At 37.5% G+C, this 16,288-nt stretch overlaps 1 protein-coding gene across 1 annotated transcript in view; it reads right to left on the reverse strand.

Annotated features, from left to right (window-relative positions):
- The window catches only part of HEATR1 (HEAT repeat containing 1), a 37,249-nt gene that overhangs the window by 18,827 nt on the left and 2,134 nt on the right, over nucleotides 1–16,288 (reverse strand). Inside the window, exons 2-20 of the mRNA XM_088522881.1 lie at nucleotides 15,380–15,596; nucleotides 14,325–14,466; nucleotides 13,694–13,795; nucleotides 12,619–12,759; nucleotides 11,832–12,043; nucleotides 10,385–10,518; nucleotides 9,717–9,822; nucleotides 9,238–9,348; nucleotides 8,685–8,802; nucleotides 7,590–7,697; nucleotides 7,097–7,192; nucleotides 5,985–6,073; nucleotides 5,460–5,671; nucleotides 4,803–4,924; nucleotides 4,122–4,319; nucleotides 2,750–2,933; nucleotides 2,347–2,495; nucleotides 820–1,012; nucleotides 102–274 (exon numbers count right to left, since the gene is read on the reverse strand). Coding sequence (XP_088379007.1) covers nucleotides 102–274; nucleotides 820–1,012; nucleotides 2,347–2,495; nucleotides 2,750–2,933; nucleotides 4,122–4,319; nucleotides 4,803–4,924; nucleotides 5,460–5,671; nucleotides 5,985–6,073; nucleotides 7,097–7,192; nucleotides 7,590–7,697; nucleotides 8,685–8,802; nucleotides 9,238–9,348; nucleotides 9,717–9,822; nucleotides 10,385–10,518; nucleotides 11,832–12,043; nucleotides 12,619–12,759; nucleotides 13,694–13,795; nucleotides 14,325–14,466; nucleotides 15,380–15,596 — 2,807 coding nt within the window. The remainder of the gene's footprint in view (nucleotides 1–101; nucleotides 275–819; nucleotides 1,013–2,346; nucleotides 2,496–2,749; nucleotides 2,934–4,121; nucleotides 4,320–4,802; nucleotides 4,925–5,459; nucleotides 5,672–5,984; nucleotides 6,074–7,096; nucleotides 7,193–7,589; nucleotides 7,698–8,684; nucleotides 8,803–9,237; nucleotides 9,349–9,716; nucleotides 9,823–10,384; nucleotides 10,519–11,831; nucleotides 12,044–12,618; nucleotides 12,760–13,693; nucleotides 13,796–14,324; nucleotides 14,467–15,379; nucleotides 15,597–16,288) is intronic.

Raw genomic sequence — 16,288 nt, forward strand, 5'->3', positions numbered from 1 at the left:
GAGATAATTAATTCTTCCAGTTCACATGCTACATTTTGGAAAAGATGGGATTTCACAGGAGCAAACAAAATGTGTATCAGTAAGCATCTTTACAAATGTACCTGTGCTATGTATGTGGGGTCAGATATAATCTCTTCTGTTTTTTGCTCCAGACTCTGAAGAACAGGATGAAACACAGACTCCTTAATCCCACTTAGGGAATGGAAGCAGTTGAGAGCAGCTCTTCGAACTTCACTTACAGGACTAGCCAAATTAATTAGCAAAGATATCATCACTGGAAAATGAAAAAAAAAAAAAAAAAAGGAAAGGAAAAAAATGTCAAGGGGGGGGGAAGAAAAACCAGCAGACTTAAATAGTGAGTTTGACTTATCTGCCTACTAAGAGGTATCAACGGTCCTTTAGAATTAACAAGTTCTACCTTTTCACTCTAAATCTCAGCCTAAAAACAACACGAAGCTCATTCTGAGCTTCAGTACTACAGTCTTTATTTGTGTAGCTCAAATAATTCACATTTTTCTACTGACTGCCACATCCTTATACTGTGCACAGAAAGTAAGTGCCATAACTGACTTCTTTCTTGTTAAGGAAAGAAATGCTTTCCCTTATTTCCAAGATTGGGCAAATGACTGCCAAAAGCCCAGAAGCAAATAATAGAGCTGTCTCAGCCTAGCGCAGCTGAACATAAATGACTAGAGATACTTTGCAAAGTATAAAATACAATAAAGTTGCAAGAAAACTAAAAAGCAAAGAAACACTCTTTTTCACCTGCTTGTTAATATGAGGTTAAGCCATAAGGTGAGAAAGGGTGTTTTGCTTTACCTGGAGATGACAGTGATAGCAGCTGTTTCTTCTTTTGGTATGTCTGCACCACAAGCAGCGCACAGCCAATATACAAAGCTCGGGTCTGCAGCATTGCATTGACTTCATAGTTCAGCTGATTTGAAAGGTTATAGTTGTATGTCCACAAAATTGAAAGGAATTTGAAGAGAACCTCTGAATCTTCTAGATGTACCTTAAATTTAACAACAAAAATCAGTTGTTCTATAGCTTTAATTTATTTGGCCAACTCACAATATCAGATAAACCACCCAAAAGTAAAGGAGGAAACAAGAAGGGAGACACAGATCTAAAACCAGTGACTTTTGAGAAAAGAAAGCTCCTGACGAACCCTGTGTAAGGTACAAGGGTGGGTTCTCTAAAGAACTGGACACGCAACATCCTTGTGAGCTCAGCCTTCCAAGCTGAACGTGCACACTGAGCTTCATTCTCAGATTTCATACTGAACTTGCTGCAATATTTGTAATAATTCAGAGTTTGTTAATTTAATCCATCCTGTATCTGACATGTATGACCAACCATCTCAGACACTGGTTGAAATGGGTTTTCTCCCTCCATAGTTATAGTTGTTTCAGAAAATTCATATCAGTTTTTACACATATATATACAATTTCTCCAATCTGCATTTGGAACCTGTCAGAGTTATACGAGAAGCTTCTTGTTCTGAAGTAATTACATTGTGTCCTCATAGGGCAACAAATCAATTTTAAGTTCTTGCTTATCACATGGACTGACAGAAGCTAACATCCTTCTGTGCAATACAAACTCAACTTATTCAAAAGCCCCAGATAACACCCTTGCCAGCCCTGTTGACAGCCTACTATTGTCCAAGCCTAAATCTTCGTTTTGAAATCACTGCTACTTTCCCCTTCTCCCACTGTGTTTTTCACATGTTTCTCTTCACTAAATAGCATCAAATTCCAGCAACAATGGCGTGAACCTATGTCAAATATCTGCCTCATCTGTGTTCCTCAGAAGCGACATTTACTGCTTCCCATCCTCTAGAAAAACTGCCCAAATCCAGTTATTCTCTTTGCAAAAAACAAACAAAAGAATCTCACTACATGGGTGAGAGCAGGCAAATAAGAGATAATGTTATCAAGAAAGATTTATATAGCTTTGCAATACCTTCCAAAACTTCTCTTTTAAATATTTTTATTTTAAGAACTGTAACAAACTTTACATGGAAACACTTTGTCTTGTTCTTTGGAAATACAGAAGCTTTAACTCAAAGCACCACGTGTTTATCTTGTCCTACAAATCGGGGTTGTGCTTTCATACATGCTGATACATTTTTTTTTTAATTTAGTTTTTGTTGTTGTTGCTGTATTCAGCTAGGGTTGACTTGCCAAATGAGGCTTGCACTTCCATATGCTCACAGGACTCTAATGCTACAAAGTAATATTGCATGGTCAAATTCTCATTTTTCTTTTAAATTCTAAATTTCCACATAAGAACTACTGATTAATAATTCTAAACAATAATTAAGAAAATAACTGAAAAGAGTACCTTAAGTAAGAGATTCATCAGTGCTCTGAACTGAACAGCATTCCTTCCCTCACTAGCTCCACAGACTAGCAAGTCAAACAGACCCAAAAGAAGGTGCAGGTAGTCTTGGCCATCTTGATTCAGAGATTCAGGATTCCACCAGGTTTCTTCTATAAATACAGATCATTAAAAAACAAGATATGTTAGACGCATATAAACAACTTGAGAAATAAAAGAGAAAACAAACATCTCTACAGTTATAAGACAAGACTGTTTATAAGACAAGGTAAGACTGACTTCTTGCTCACAGCTAAAAAATCTTTACTGTTCTCAATATTATATAAACAAACTTCTGAAAACAATCAGTTCTCCTTCTTCACTTCAAAATTATGTTGAACAGATGAGTCAAAGCATTAACATTTACCTTTTGAAAAGGAGAGAGGAGGTTTCAGGTCATTAATGAAGTTTTTCAACAAGAACATGAACATAGCTGAATCTTCTGCAGTAACGGTCTGACCACTATTGAGTTTTTCTATATAGGCATTTAACAAGTCCACTGGCACCAAACTTTCCTGCATTATTTCAACGGACCATTTTGAGGGGTTTTCCTGCAAATGAAAAATTCATTTTAACATTTGCCTTCCCAATTCTGTCCAACAGGAAACATGATAGATTTAGAACAAGAAGTTCAGCATCAGTTGATTTCCAGCCTCAAAAGAGGTATCCTTATGAGTTGAATTATGTTTTTATTTTCATAATTAAAATTTGATCTGCAGTTAAAAAGTCTGTATTTGCTATTACTGCTATTATTAAGAGTATATATAAGCAAGGTAACAGAAGGATAAAATACAAATAAAATAAAATACCTCTAAAATACCTCTTTAAAGTGATTAGATGTTACTCCTAGCAGTTTATGGACATTCAGTGTCATCCCTGCTGACAAGGAGTGTCAGCTCTGCTTACACAACATAATCCAAGATTTTCATAGATCTGCTCATATATAAACTCTTTAATAGAGCTGAGAATAATTAATGACCATGTATTGCTAGATGTGTTTGTGTGACAGTGCACTCAAAAACACAGCCTCGCTCAGCTGGTTGTTACACACAAAAGACCTCAAGCTGTTTTAACAACAAAAATAAAAAATAAATGGGAAATGTGGATGAAAAAAACCAAAACCAAAACAACCCCTTCCCGCACCGCAAAGTAAAAGCGGAAATAGTCTCTTAACACTCTAATGGCAGCTCATTGCCCCTTGCCACCTCCCCAGAAGTGCTAACACAACTGCTTTCAGAGCTGTGTGGTGAACCAACTAAGGCAAACCGGAATCGACATTGTCAATATTGTTCCGAGGATTTGCTTGAGACTGCAATTCATGCAAGCTCTTCTTTGTACTCAACTGTTTTTTTTCCCTTCCCCTATCACCTAACAAGCTGGCAAACATGTTAATCAGTACTCCAAAGCTGCACAATATCACATGAGGCAACAGGGTAGCTCACAGATTTGCTCCAAACCCAGTGCCCAAGCCACAGCACTGAGACAGGCTGAATCACTTCACAGGCTGTTAGCCTAGAGCACAGGAGCTTTTAAAACTTCCACCACGGACTCACTAGAGTGCTAAAATTTAACAGAACAATTCTTAATGACAGCCCCTACTGTAGCAGCTATGCGCGTGATTTTGTTTTGAAAACAAAAGCAGGCCCTGCACTCAAGGATGCTGAATTTCTTGTTCCTCTTTCAAGAACAGACCCTTCTCTTACAGGGAAATCATCACCTCCAAACTGCTTACACCTTACCTCTGTAGGATGACAAGCTTCAAGATTTCGTATCTTTTCATCCAAGAAACGGAAAACTCTGATAGCCATTGAAAAATAACTTTCCTTTATCTGTGAATTGCAGCAGCACTGAACAAGCACTGAGCCAATTATATGAGCAGTTACTTTCTGCCTCACGCTGTCAGACTCCATTCCAGCAACACGTATTAGACCATCAACCTTTGAAAAGGGAGGGAAGAAACAAGAACTCGGTAAGACAGTAAGACTTTGCTATGACTTTACGCTGTTTCATTTGTGTGTCCGATTAAGTCCCTGTTATCTTGTATCATTGGTGCAATGTACTGTGATGTAGTGGTACTTCTGCAATCCAGGAATTCACAAATATCAGTATTTATGAGCTAGCCAAAGTCACACGTTTGTTCTCTATAAGATTTTTTTCCCCAAGAAACCAAAAATTCATAGAATTTTGTTACATTAATAATTTGTCTAAACGGGCTTGTTACTTCCATATTTTAAGAACGAAACCTATTTCTACCAAGACTATATTGGACTTAAGTAATAAATACATTTCTCTAGCAGCTTGACGATGACATCTGAATGCCAAGAGCAGCACATACGAAGTACTTCCATATCACATTTGTTCTCCTAGAGTAACCACCTAGAAAGTAAAGTCTCTTAAGGTTAGGACAACATGGCACACACCATTTGCAGTAGTAAGGAAGGGTCCCCTGAAGTCATATTCTCAGAGAACAGCAGAATCATTTTCTTGTTGACTGCTCCAATTAACTCTGTAGGCTTGCTAGATTTAATTGCTTCTTCAAGAACTATTCCGAGGAAGAAAAATAAAATAAAAAGGTGGGTAAGTCACGTACTAAAACATACTAGGTAATTCTTCACATCAGACTTTTGCTTTTCCTGCTCAGCAGTAAGAGCTCCTTTGCTGCCCCCACACATTATCCTTGCACTTATCTTCACTGTTTTTTAAAATTCTTTGTATCTGTTTATTCTTCTCTGTATCAAGTTGATTTTGCTGAGCACAAGAAAGTCCACCATTTGCTTCCTTTTGTTTTGTCTACTCACTTCAGTTCAATTTACTAAACAGCAAGTCTAAGAAAAGAGCTCCTTCACGAGGTACAGTGAGAAATATCACCACAAGACCACCTTATATCATATTAATGTGTAACATAAAACACATGCAAAAAACTCATAAGAACTTATTTTAAAAAACATAATCATACTATTAGCATAACTTGTTAATGGTAACCAGTCTTGTCCTATACACATTAAGGTTGAATGAACATAAATTTCTTAATTGCCAAAGTTTTTCTTTTATCAAAATAATTATAATTAATATATTACCTTCTGGCCAACCTTTCAGTAAAGGGTGTAATGAGCAAAGACCAGAATCTGACAAGCACACTGCCATTTTCCATTCTGAGGATTTTGAATTTGCATTAGTGATTACCATAAAAGGTAACAACTGCATTACTGCTTCATTTAATAGTTCTTTTTCTTTTTTCAAAATCTCTTCTTTGATTAAAATTTGTACTGCTCGCTCCAGAACTTTATACCTAAAAGAAAAACAAACACAACAAAACCCGCTACTGCTCAATTATATCAGCAACAACATTTGTTTGGTTGACATTTTCGCTTTTTCAGAAACTAAATAGCAAGTAAGAACAAATAATCAATTTGTGGCAAAAGGTGCAAGTAACTGCAAGTTGATCTTATAACTCAGCACAGACGCATTGTGAAAATAGTAGCAAAGTAAAAATGATTTAAAAAAGTTATTTAATTGTTTAAACAGAAAGAAAACAGATCGGAAAACACAAACAAGCAAAAAAAAAAAAACAAAAAAAAAACAAAAAAAACCCCATAACATACCACTTTCCATCCTTTGAAAGATCAACTCTGTGAAAGATATTCAAAAGACTTGGAACTACTACTTCTGGATTGACTTGTTTCCTGAAAATCTGGAAAGCAATAAAGAGAAAGAAGTTAAAGTACAATAAAGTAAAACATAACATAACACATCAAAATGGAAGGTGCAGCTTTCTTATCAAGTGGAAATGTCAAAGATAATTGAACTCCTAGCGATTAGAATGTACTAAAAATATTATTCATGAAAACAAATGCTATGTGAATGGGCACTATGCCTTCTTGGTATGCTAAAAGTCGGGAGAATTTACCTTAATGCAGAAATGGTTGGCAAAATTGATAAACGTAAAGTAAGTACATTTTATCATTTATTATGGTTTTTTTTTCCTTTTATGTAGCATATGACTAAAAAGGCATTAACAAAAAAAATTAAAGATTAAAATTTAAAGATAATCACTCATGTGCTTCTATTCGTATCTTTTGTGACTGAGAATGAACGAACACACAAGACCAATTACACTATTACTAAAAATATTCTCAGCTACTACTAGCAGAAGTAATAAAGAAAGACTGTTACTGGAGCTGGAAACTATCAGTACAATGCAGACCAGGGTCCTATCCAGTAAACCTGAGCTATAGCCTTGTCCTAAGCTCCAATCAACTGACCAGATGACTCCCACATGAAAAAATTCAACTGAGCATTTCTAACTAGAGTAACGACTTTTCATTGCACCATTTTTCATGCGCAGGGCAGATGACATGGTTTGAATTTTTACAAAAGACTGCATGGCATAAGCAAAAGTACACTTCAAATAGAAAACAAAGACTGAAATGTGGTTTAGTAGCTACATGAAAAAACATAACACAGATAAAATGAATTCAGTCAAACTAAAATGCTTTGTGAAGTACCAGGAAGCAGAAATTTGAGGAAAATCTAAGTGTGAGAAGGTGAAAAACAAAAGCCTCCTAAACAAATGCTGCTTTATCAGGTTAAAGAACAATATCCCTAAAGTGAGGAGACGAGCAGGACACAAATGGCCACTACAAAGAACAGACTAAACATAGAGACTCAGAACCAGCTCAAACCCCACCTGACGCATCCAAACATACATACTTACCTCCAGAGCACTTAAAGCAGACATTACAACATCTTTGTTGTCATCCCTAAGCCGCCCAAAGATTGCTTCTTCTATGAAGGACTGATCAAAGCCTTCCTGGACAGAGAAACAAAACAAAATCCAAAAAAAAGGGCTGTTGGCAACATAATTTAAAGGCTTTAAATGAAATAGTTGAATCCTAGCACAAGAAGCATGATAACATCACTGAAATTAAATAACTGACAGGCTAACTTTTAACAACAACAGCAAGAAAAATGTAAGTAGCCACTAACTTAGATTTTAACCTAGAATACAAGGAGCTTCATAAACAAAACCTATATTCAGGCTCTGGAACAGAGGGAGCAATGGTGACAGGAGCTAACTGGAAACACCAAGCAAAACATCAGAATGGTAGTTTAAATAGTTTAATGTAGCACTTGAAAAAGCTGTTTGCCAGAAATCAGAGGAAGACATGGCACGGAAGTTCTACGAATGAGACATTCAAGACACAAACCTTTGCTGTTTCAATAATGTCTTTCAAATGCTGAACAGCCAGGACTCGCACAGCAGGCTGGGGATGATTCAAACTAAGCAGGAGAGAGGTATCAGAGTCCTCCAGAAACTGAAACACAGATTTCAGAGTGACTCACTGCTGGTTAAAAATACTTTAAGTGTATGTAAGGATAACGACAGAGATGCAAAAACATTTTATATCAGAAGAAAACCTGCATAATTCAGACCCAAAGTGTCAGCTGTGGTACAGTGAGGAAGCGTAACTGCTTCAAATGCGGTCTTCCTTATGTTAGCAGGAAGTTTGTGGAATACAGCTTTAAAAATACAGCAAGCCATCAATACATTTTTGTCCTAGAAAAACACTACACTTACCTAAGAATTCTGAGAAAGCTCTCAGAGCCAGTCTGACAGAACACAGAAACTGCTAAAAAGGCAGCCTGGCCAGGCCAGCCGCCTGCATCTTATCTCAGGAGTTTTAAAGGCTCAGAGTCATGTGCTTTCCTTCTCCATGCCTTGTCTGTTTTTGTCTTTTTTGTTTTTTAAAACCCGCTTGCACAGTAACATAATCTGTGCAAATCATTACAAACAACAATCACAACACAAAGCACCATTTAGAAAGAAAAAAAAAGTAACCCTAAAGTTCCTTAAACATATTTGTTGTGTTTATTCACTATTACAGCTGTGTTTCAATTATTCTTGAGAAAACGCACAGGAAGACCTTTGTAGTCCTTATATTCCTCCATGTTACTGATTTCAGGAATTAGTAAAATAGAGATAATTGAGAGGACTGAATCACCTTCTCTAAACTGGAGTGAATTTATTTTTTTACCTCCCTCACAACAGACACTTTGACACTTAAAAAATTCCCGAGTAAGATGAAGCCTTTCTGAACACCACCATGTTGTCATTACTTGTACAGAATTAGTAATGGGGATGTTCATAAGAATAAGAATATATTGACAGCAATTAGAGGGCAAGTGGAAATGTGCACATTTTAATCATAGAAAAAAAATAGTACTCATGACTGTTCATGATAAATGGGAAATTTACATGCAATTAGATAAAAGCTGGACCCAGGAACTGACACTTGACCCACCTTATACTTGCCACAGCTTAATGAAAGAGAAATAAATTGGTGAAAGAGCATTTGGTCAGCCTGATCTGTAACATCTTCCAGTTGCTCCTCCAGCACAGAGTCTAAAGCTTTAGGATACCTACCAACAGGAGGAAAAAAAAAAATCCACAGAGCATTACTGAAGAACATCCATTTGCTAGAGAAATACAAGGAAATACAAGGGAGCTGAAAACACATGCAATCACCTGAACCAACTATTTTAAGTAGCTTTGCAAAAGTAGAACAGCCATTACATATTAATATAGATGATATGCAATCCTTTAAGATGAATAATGAGCAGAAAGGGTCATGCTACACAGCAAAAAGTCATACAAAGTCAAAAGCACTGTGTACAGGTACAACAAAAATGACAAAATATACATGGATAACTTAATATAATTTAGACAAAGATTAGGGGTCAGTTGCTTCTGCTGTAGTTACTTGGGCAAGAACAGTCCTTATTATGCTGAATAAGTTAAAATTATAGAGGCCCTTATCAATCATTGTGAGTCTGTCATAGAAAAACAGAACTTACTTTCTTTCAAAAAGCCTGATAAGAGGAAGCAGCTTCTGATTGAGGGCAGCCATTTTAATGGGATTAGATTCAATCTCTGTACCATAGGACATAAACTCTTCAAGGATCTTGCTAAAGCGACAAACAAACAAAGGCCATCATTTTTAATACAACGGTTTTCATTAACATCACAGAACATGCCACTAAAGTGATTAGATTTAATACACCTTAACTATTCCAAGTACAGCTTTGCCCCAGCCTGAAAATTCACCGTCTCACAAAGACTCATATAACTACTAAAAGGGTGGCTATTTTGGATTACTGCATGTCCATGGTTCAACATCCAAGTTTCGAGTTATCATGAGAACTTAGAAAAACATGACACTAAAAGACATGATCATATAATTCTTATGACATGGGGTCATAAGATATACCAGAAGTGAGTATTTGACTTTGGGGGGAAAAAAAAAAAAAAAACATAAAATCTAAAGTTATCTCACGAGGCCAAAAGGCGATCCAAATCCTTTTCCAGTGTTATACTCTGAAGAATAGCTTCAAGATGTCTGACGTAAATATTCTCTCTCTCTTCTGATTCTTCTTGTTCCTCTAAGGAGAGAAAAATACACACACACACACATATATATATATATATGTATATATATAAAATGAAAGAATATGAACATCAGTTTGAGAATAACCTGCCCATGCTGACTAAAACTAATTGTATAAGCAGCAGAATCACCCGGTAACCAGGCATCTAAGACTAATGTTTAACCATTGCTGGTATTAACTCTCAGCATGTGCCGCTAGCAGTGCTTCATACTCATGTCACCAAAGTGTTAAAGGCTGCACCTCTACCAATAAATTTAAGTACACTCTGGAACATTGCAGATTTGCTATCACCTGTTTGTATCACCACATTGTTGCCTGCCCCTTTTCAAGCAAGGGTTTTCTTAACCTCAGCTGGGCAAGGAGAGTAGTCCACAGTGCACACAGCCACCTTGCTCTGCAGGCCTACTAGCACACACAAACTACTGCATGCCCTTCAATCCCACTGCTCAATTAAAATTACAGAGCTAGGACATATACCACAGCAATCAGCCTGTAAGACTCTACAGAATGCTGAATATTTATACATATTTTTATATTTATATATATGCTGACTTACCTGTATTGCACTTAATGATAGCGCAAACAAGGTGAGGCAACAGGTAGCCCAGAAGAGAGGAGATATCATAGCTTGCTGAAAGGCCTTGCAAAAGTGTTACCAGTTCTGGGTTGCTGCACAGGTAATTAAATGGCCTGCACAAGAGAACATGGGGGAGAGAGGGAAAATGCATATTATTTTGGGTTGCTAACATTTCCAAACCACCTAGAACTCCCAGGGATTCAATTTTCAACATCAGTCAACAATCTCACTGTAAATAAACACTGAAAAGATCTGAAGGGCACCAACTGCCAGAGCTGTACTGGCACATGCCGTATTCTGCAAGACCACTGCTAGTCATGTTGAGCACAGAAGCTGCAAAGGCACAGCCACCATCCTCACGTTTCCAAGAAGTTAGTAACACGAGGAAAAATATTTGCATGAATTGCACAAAGACCTATCCTCAGAAACACCTCTTTTTCCTTTCCTACTAGGCACAGTAAATTCCAGGACTTATACGGAAAAAAGAAGGTAGGAAGGAGAGCATTGTAAACAGCGTATCACCTATCTGGTGGTAGCAAAAGTAAAGGAGGAGAACTCAATGACAGCAGTTCCACATAGCAAAGCAATCTGTCTTTCTGCTAATGAGAATTTCTCTCATCTCATCTCCCTTCACATCCACCTGGCTGTCACTGCCTGGGTGTTGTGCAATGCATCTATCAGGCCTCTCCTTAGAGCCTCCTTCCTCTGCTTTTAACCCATGTCCCCATTCCATGACTGTTTCCATGTATCTAGGAGATCAGTGTGCACATCCCAGCAGAGAAGAAATCAAACCTACTGCAGTACTCGGGAGAAATTCTCTAACTGCAAGTGAAATTCCCGTAGCATCTAGTACTTCCACCACTCTGTCTGCCTGCATGTTACAGCACCAGCTAACCAACTGCCTCAGGCTGTGACAGAGGCTGAAAGGGCTGAAACACCACAAGCACTTCTGAAAGAACAGCTGACTTTGAGGACCAAAGAAACGATGCACTAGCACTTCATGTGTAAAACCAAAAAATTCAAAATCCTTCCATTCAGCCAGACAAGGCTGCTTTTCTTCAAGCTGTTCAGGTAACTCCAAATTTGCCATTATCATGTTAGCTTCTCTTCCAGGATTCCCATTTTTAAGATAACTTTTTACTGGCAGGCTGCAGTTCTGCATGTTGAATTCAATGCCTTGTTGAAAAGGGTGACAACTGAGGGACCAAAAATCAAAACTTGCACTACAGAGACTATCATTTGCTATAATGAACATACAAATTTTCAAAGCAAGAAATAATTTCATACTCCTTTGAAATATCAGCTATCCAATAGCTGTTACCTCCAATAGGAGCACACTCCTTCAAAGAGCAGGATGAAAGTGTTCGAAATATCAAAATGAAGTTTAAGTTTTTAAAATGAGGGAACTTGATTCACACAGTCTTACTTTTTTCCAAGGTTGTCTCCTTTCTGAGTTTGCAGAAGAAGGTTCAAACATGCCACCCCTTCCCTGGCTAATGAAGGCACTTTAGGCAATGTCTTGCTTATTTGTAACATCAAGGAATGCACCAAGGATGTCTCCACTGTCACTTTTACTGTCATCTGGCAGATTATCATGTATGTTGCAGCTCTGTAATCCTCTACCGAGGATTTCAAGCCCTAGGAAACGAGATAAGGAAGCATTTTTGACATATGCAAATTCAAAAACAAAAAACCCCAAACATATTAATATAAAAATCAGTTTCATCCAGGCATTCATTGAATCACTCTGTTTTCAATGTGTTAACTGTTAAATAAACCATAAATTCAATCATAAGAAAAAAATGTTATCATGTATGGCCCACATGTATGCAAAAAGACATACATTCCCTAACAGACTAACATTCCCATACGCTGGAGCAGAAAAGGCAGCAAAACAAGTTGTGTGCTCTGACTCCACAGCCTTATTGTTTACCCCAGTAAGTCTTTAACAGGAAGGAGTTTAGGCTGTGCATACAGTTCTCAGCCCTGTCCTTCACGAAAAGTAGGAAATAGAGAATAGAATTCTTTAAGAGCTTATCTCAAGTTTCAGGAAACATTTATTACCATGAACCTCCACCTGCCTTATGCTCCAAAGCAGGGCAAAAGTGGTACAGCGCACTTCATATACATCCTACCTTGCACAGCTGCAAACGTCTCTGTTGAATGTTAGCAAAATACACTACATGTCAACACATGAGAAGGAAAGCAAATACCTTTTGGATATAAGGGAGCAGTATGGAGACTATAGAATCTGTTATCTTCTCCATGGCTCCAAGAGCAGACACAATGGTGGAAGCATAAAACGCGAGAAGAACTCTCAGTTGAGCTGAGTTGCCAGGATACTCTGAAAAGACCTAGGCCGGATTCAAAAGAGGTGGTCAGACATCAGGGAAGGTGTAAATACAAGTATGGCTTCTCAAGAAAAATGCAGTACTTCAATCTCTCGACACAAGCTCTACCAGCTTCTGCTAGCGAGCCTGAAGGCACACCCTCCAGGAGCCCTTCTAGAGGCTACTGCTCCACCTTGCAGACCAGGTAAAAGGAAATGGGTGCCAGTCCTCAGCTACTGCAGTTTTCCACAGCAAGGTAACTTAAAATTGTGGTTTTGGTGTTATCCTTAAGACTGAACTTACAGCTGAAAGCGGACTGAGGCATATTTAATTTTAACAGCCCTAATGTATATCTGAATAATCGTTGTTATTGCACGTGCTCTGCTTACTCAGACAGCACATCCATGCCAGCTCTCTAAATAACGGGGACTGCTATTTGTACTATCTCCCCATAAACACACACAGGCTTTTTTTTTTTTTTGGTCATTAATGCAAAGAAAACAACAACAAAAGACCATTTACCCTCCTAGAACAAGAGGGTAACATTCTTACCCTCTTAAGGGTTAAGAATTAACATTCTTAATCTTAAGTTCTCCTCAATTTTGAAAATATACACCTACAACAACCATGACAACCCCAAAAGAGGGATCTGAGAGTTCCATCCACTTGATAACCCTCAAATTCAAAGCATAATTGTAAAACAAATGGCAGAAATGAGTTCATAAAAAAAGAAATGAAGAAAGGGAATGAGTTTGGAAGACCAAACTCATGATTCAGTTCTTAAAAACTTCCTTACAGCAATTTCTGATAAATATGTATAAATAATTTTTTTCACATTGTTAAAGTCCTTTTACTGAATGACACAAAATTAAAAATGGTAAATTGCATAATATTACACAAATATAAAGACTGGGAAAGCAACACATAAATATTTTTCTAAAGTAAATAAATGGACAACCTTCACAGATTTTGACACCAGCCTGCAGATGAAATCCATGAAATCCAAGTCTTTGTAGCAGTGTGTAATGAGAGTACCCCTTGCCAGTGGGACTCCAGGTTTCTTTCCATGGTTTTAAAAATAAATAAAAAAAAAAAAAGAAAAATAAATATTCTACACCGACGCACCTGACAAAAAATTAACGTAATCTCTTAAAATTAAACCTAATGATCAGATAACACTGATCTCTCTAGCATTTTAAATCCATATTAAGACACTTGATGAATATCATTATACATAGTCTATATTTAAATAAAGAATTATTTAAGTTGTTGATGTGCCTTCCTAGCAATACTAAATACTGGCACCTTAAAAATATCCTTTTTTCCCCCTCAAAGATAAAGAAAAAAAAAAAAAAGAAAAAACAGCAATTAAAATCAAAGTTTTTTATAATTAACTTTACATACAAAGAGAGACAGCAGAAACAACAGGTGGGTACTCCGGCTCCAATTCTGCAATTAAATCTTTCAGTACAGTCCCACAACTAATCACATGAACAGGTGGAGCACATTCATAAAGCCAGTAGCAGATGTAAGATAGTATTAATAAGTTCCTCATGTTTCTCCTAACTTGCATCTGTTAAGTTCTTTACCCTTATTGGATCCAGCCAATGCCATTTATGAGTTGGATTTTTTATATTTAAAAGCTGAATAACTCTCACGAATAGCTTAGTCTCATGATATGGCAAAACACAACCAATCAAACTGTCTTGATTGTAGAGATGGATGTGAAATCTGAAAACAAACAAACAAAAAACATTTACATACTGTCAATAATTCTCATCAAGTTGAAAACAAGTCAAAACAAAGCCCCACATGGCCTGCTTGTTTTCAAGCAAAACCACAGAAGATGAACATCCTGAATCAGTGAGTGCCTTTACAGTCCCAAATCCAATGGGGGATACTAGTTCACAGGCATAAGACGACATTACAAGACAGACACTGCACTAGCAAATCTCCTCAACTCTTCTTTATGTTCTTACATAAGACACAAAGACATAAGTTCACCTTATTTTCTTATGTATTAAATATATTCTCCTGTATTTAATACTAATCTGGCTATTATAACAATTTTGTATGAATTTTAGTATAAAACACAAAATATTGGGATTCAAAGGCTGTCTCAATAGCAATCATCCTCTCATTCTTTCATGATATGGTACGTCTACTCATATAAAAGACAATTCTTCCCAATACCTGGCTTACTTTCTCCTCCCACCTTCTTATACTGAATTAAGAATATTTATCTCTTGTTACCTTATAATACAAAGGTGTATCATTCATAGTTTATGTTGAGAAGTTGCTATTTTATGCAGTTCTTTTTTCAAAGCTTATATAAAAGCCTCTTTAAGCAAGTTCTCTGTTAAGGGGCTAGAAATGGGCAAATTCAGTAGAAGCCAGGCAAAGAAGTAATTGCTTTTACACGAATTATCCTGGAATCATCATCTGTATCTTCACAGAAATGTATCAGAAGACAAAAGTCTAATTTGGAAAGAATGACATCGGGCCCCATAAAGACAAGGCCTGAACTGCTATTTTAACCTGTCCTACTCTGGTAACATTGGTCAAAGTGATTCTTACCAAGAAGGAAAAATGTTGCCTTTCAAGTAACCCTAACTATTGACATATAGAGTAGTTATTGCAATACCTGTGAATCAGCCATTCCAGGCACTTTTGAGCTGGCTTAAGCATGAAGTAAGGGGACAGATGAATTAGGAACAAGGAAATGTTCTGATCCAGCTGCTGATTTACTGCTTTCGTCTGAACACTGCGTTCGAGGCCTTTGGACATGGAGCTGAACAAGCTGGACTGGAAGACTTCAAAGGAAGGGTCGATCCCCATCAGTTCGTCCAAGCCGGTGCATCCTGTGGAAAGGATGGAAGAATCCTTCAAACGAATCTGTGTTAATCACCAGTCCTACCTGCCTACCTCCTCGATGACATATCCAGCCCCTGTGCTACACTGGTGCATGTAACCTCTACTGAGAAAAACAAACCAAACAGATCCAAGACCAAAACTTTTATTGCATTTTAAACATTTGTTAATTGATGAGGATGAAGGACATTAACAAACGCTAACACTGGGTTCCTGCAGCAGGGAAGACTGCAGCATTTAGGGCAGTTTTGGCAGAAGCATGGCCAGCAAGTCAATGGAAGTTATCCTTCCCCTCCCTCCACACCCCTCTGGAGACTGCATGAGGAGTGGTGTGTACAGCTTTGAGCAACTCAAAAAAAAGCACTGATGGGTTCACTGAGTGAACCACCAAGATGATCAAGGGACTGGGAAATGACAACCCAGAAGAAAGACACAGAGAATTGGGTTTGGTTGGCCTCGACAGGAAAAAAACAGGGGGAAATATATTGCTGACTACCACTATCTAACAGGATGATGTGGGCTATAGAGAAGATGGAGCCAGGCTTCTTGGAGATGAACACTGGAAGGATAGGAGGCAATGGATACAAGTGGGAACACAGGAAATATTAAGTTAATAAGGAGTCTTTCATCCTATGAGTGTGATCAAATATTGGATCGGATGCCCACAGGGAGGCTGTGAAAA

Source organism: Tinamus guttatus, unplaced genomic scaffold (assembly GCF_059628265.1).
Source record: "Tinamus guttatus ecotype Peru unplaced genomic scaffold, ASM5962826v1 Tinamus_guttatus_pri_ptg000011l, whole genome shotgun sequence".
Lineage (NCBI taxonomy): Eukaryota > Metazoa > Chordata > Aves > Tinamiformes > Tinamidae > Tinamus > Tinamus guttatus.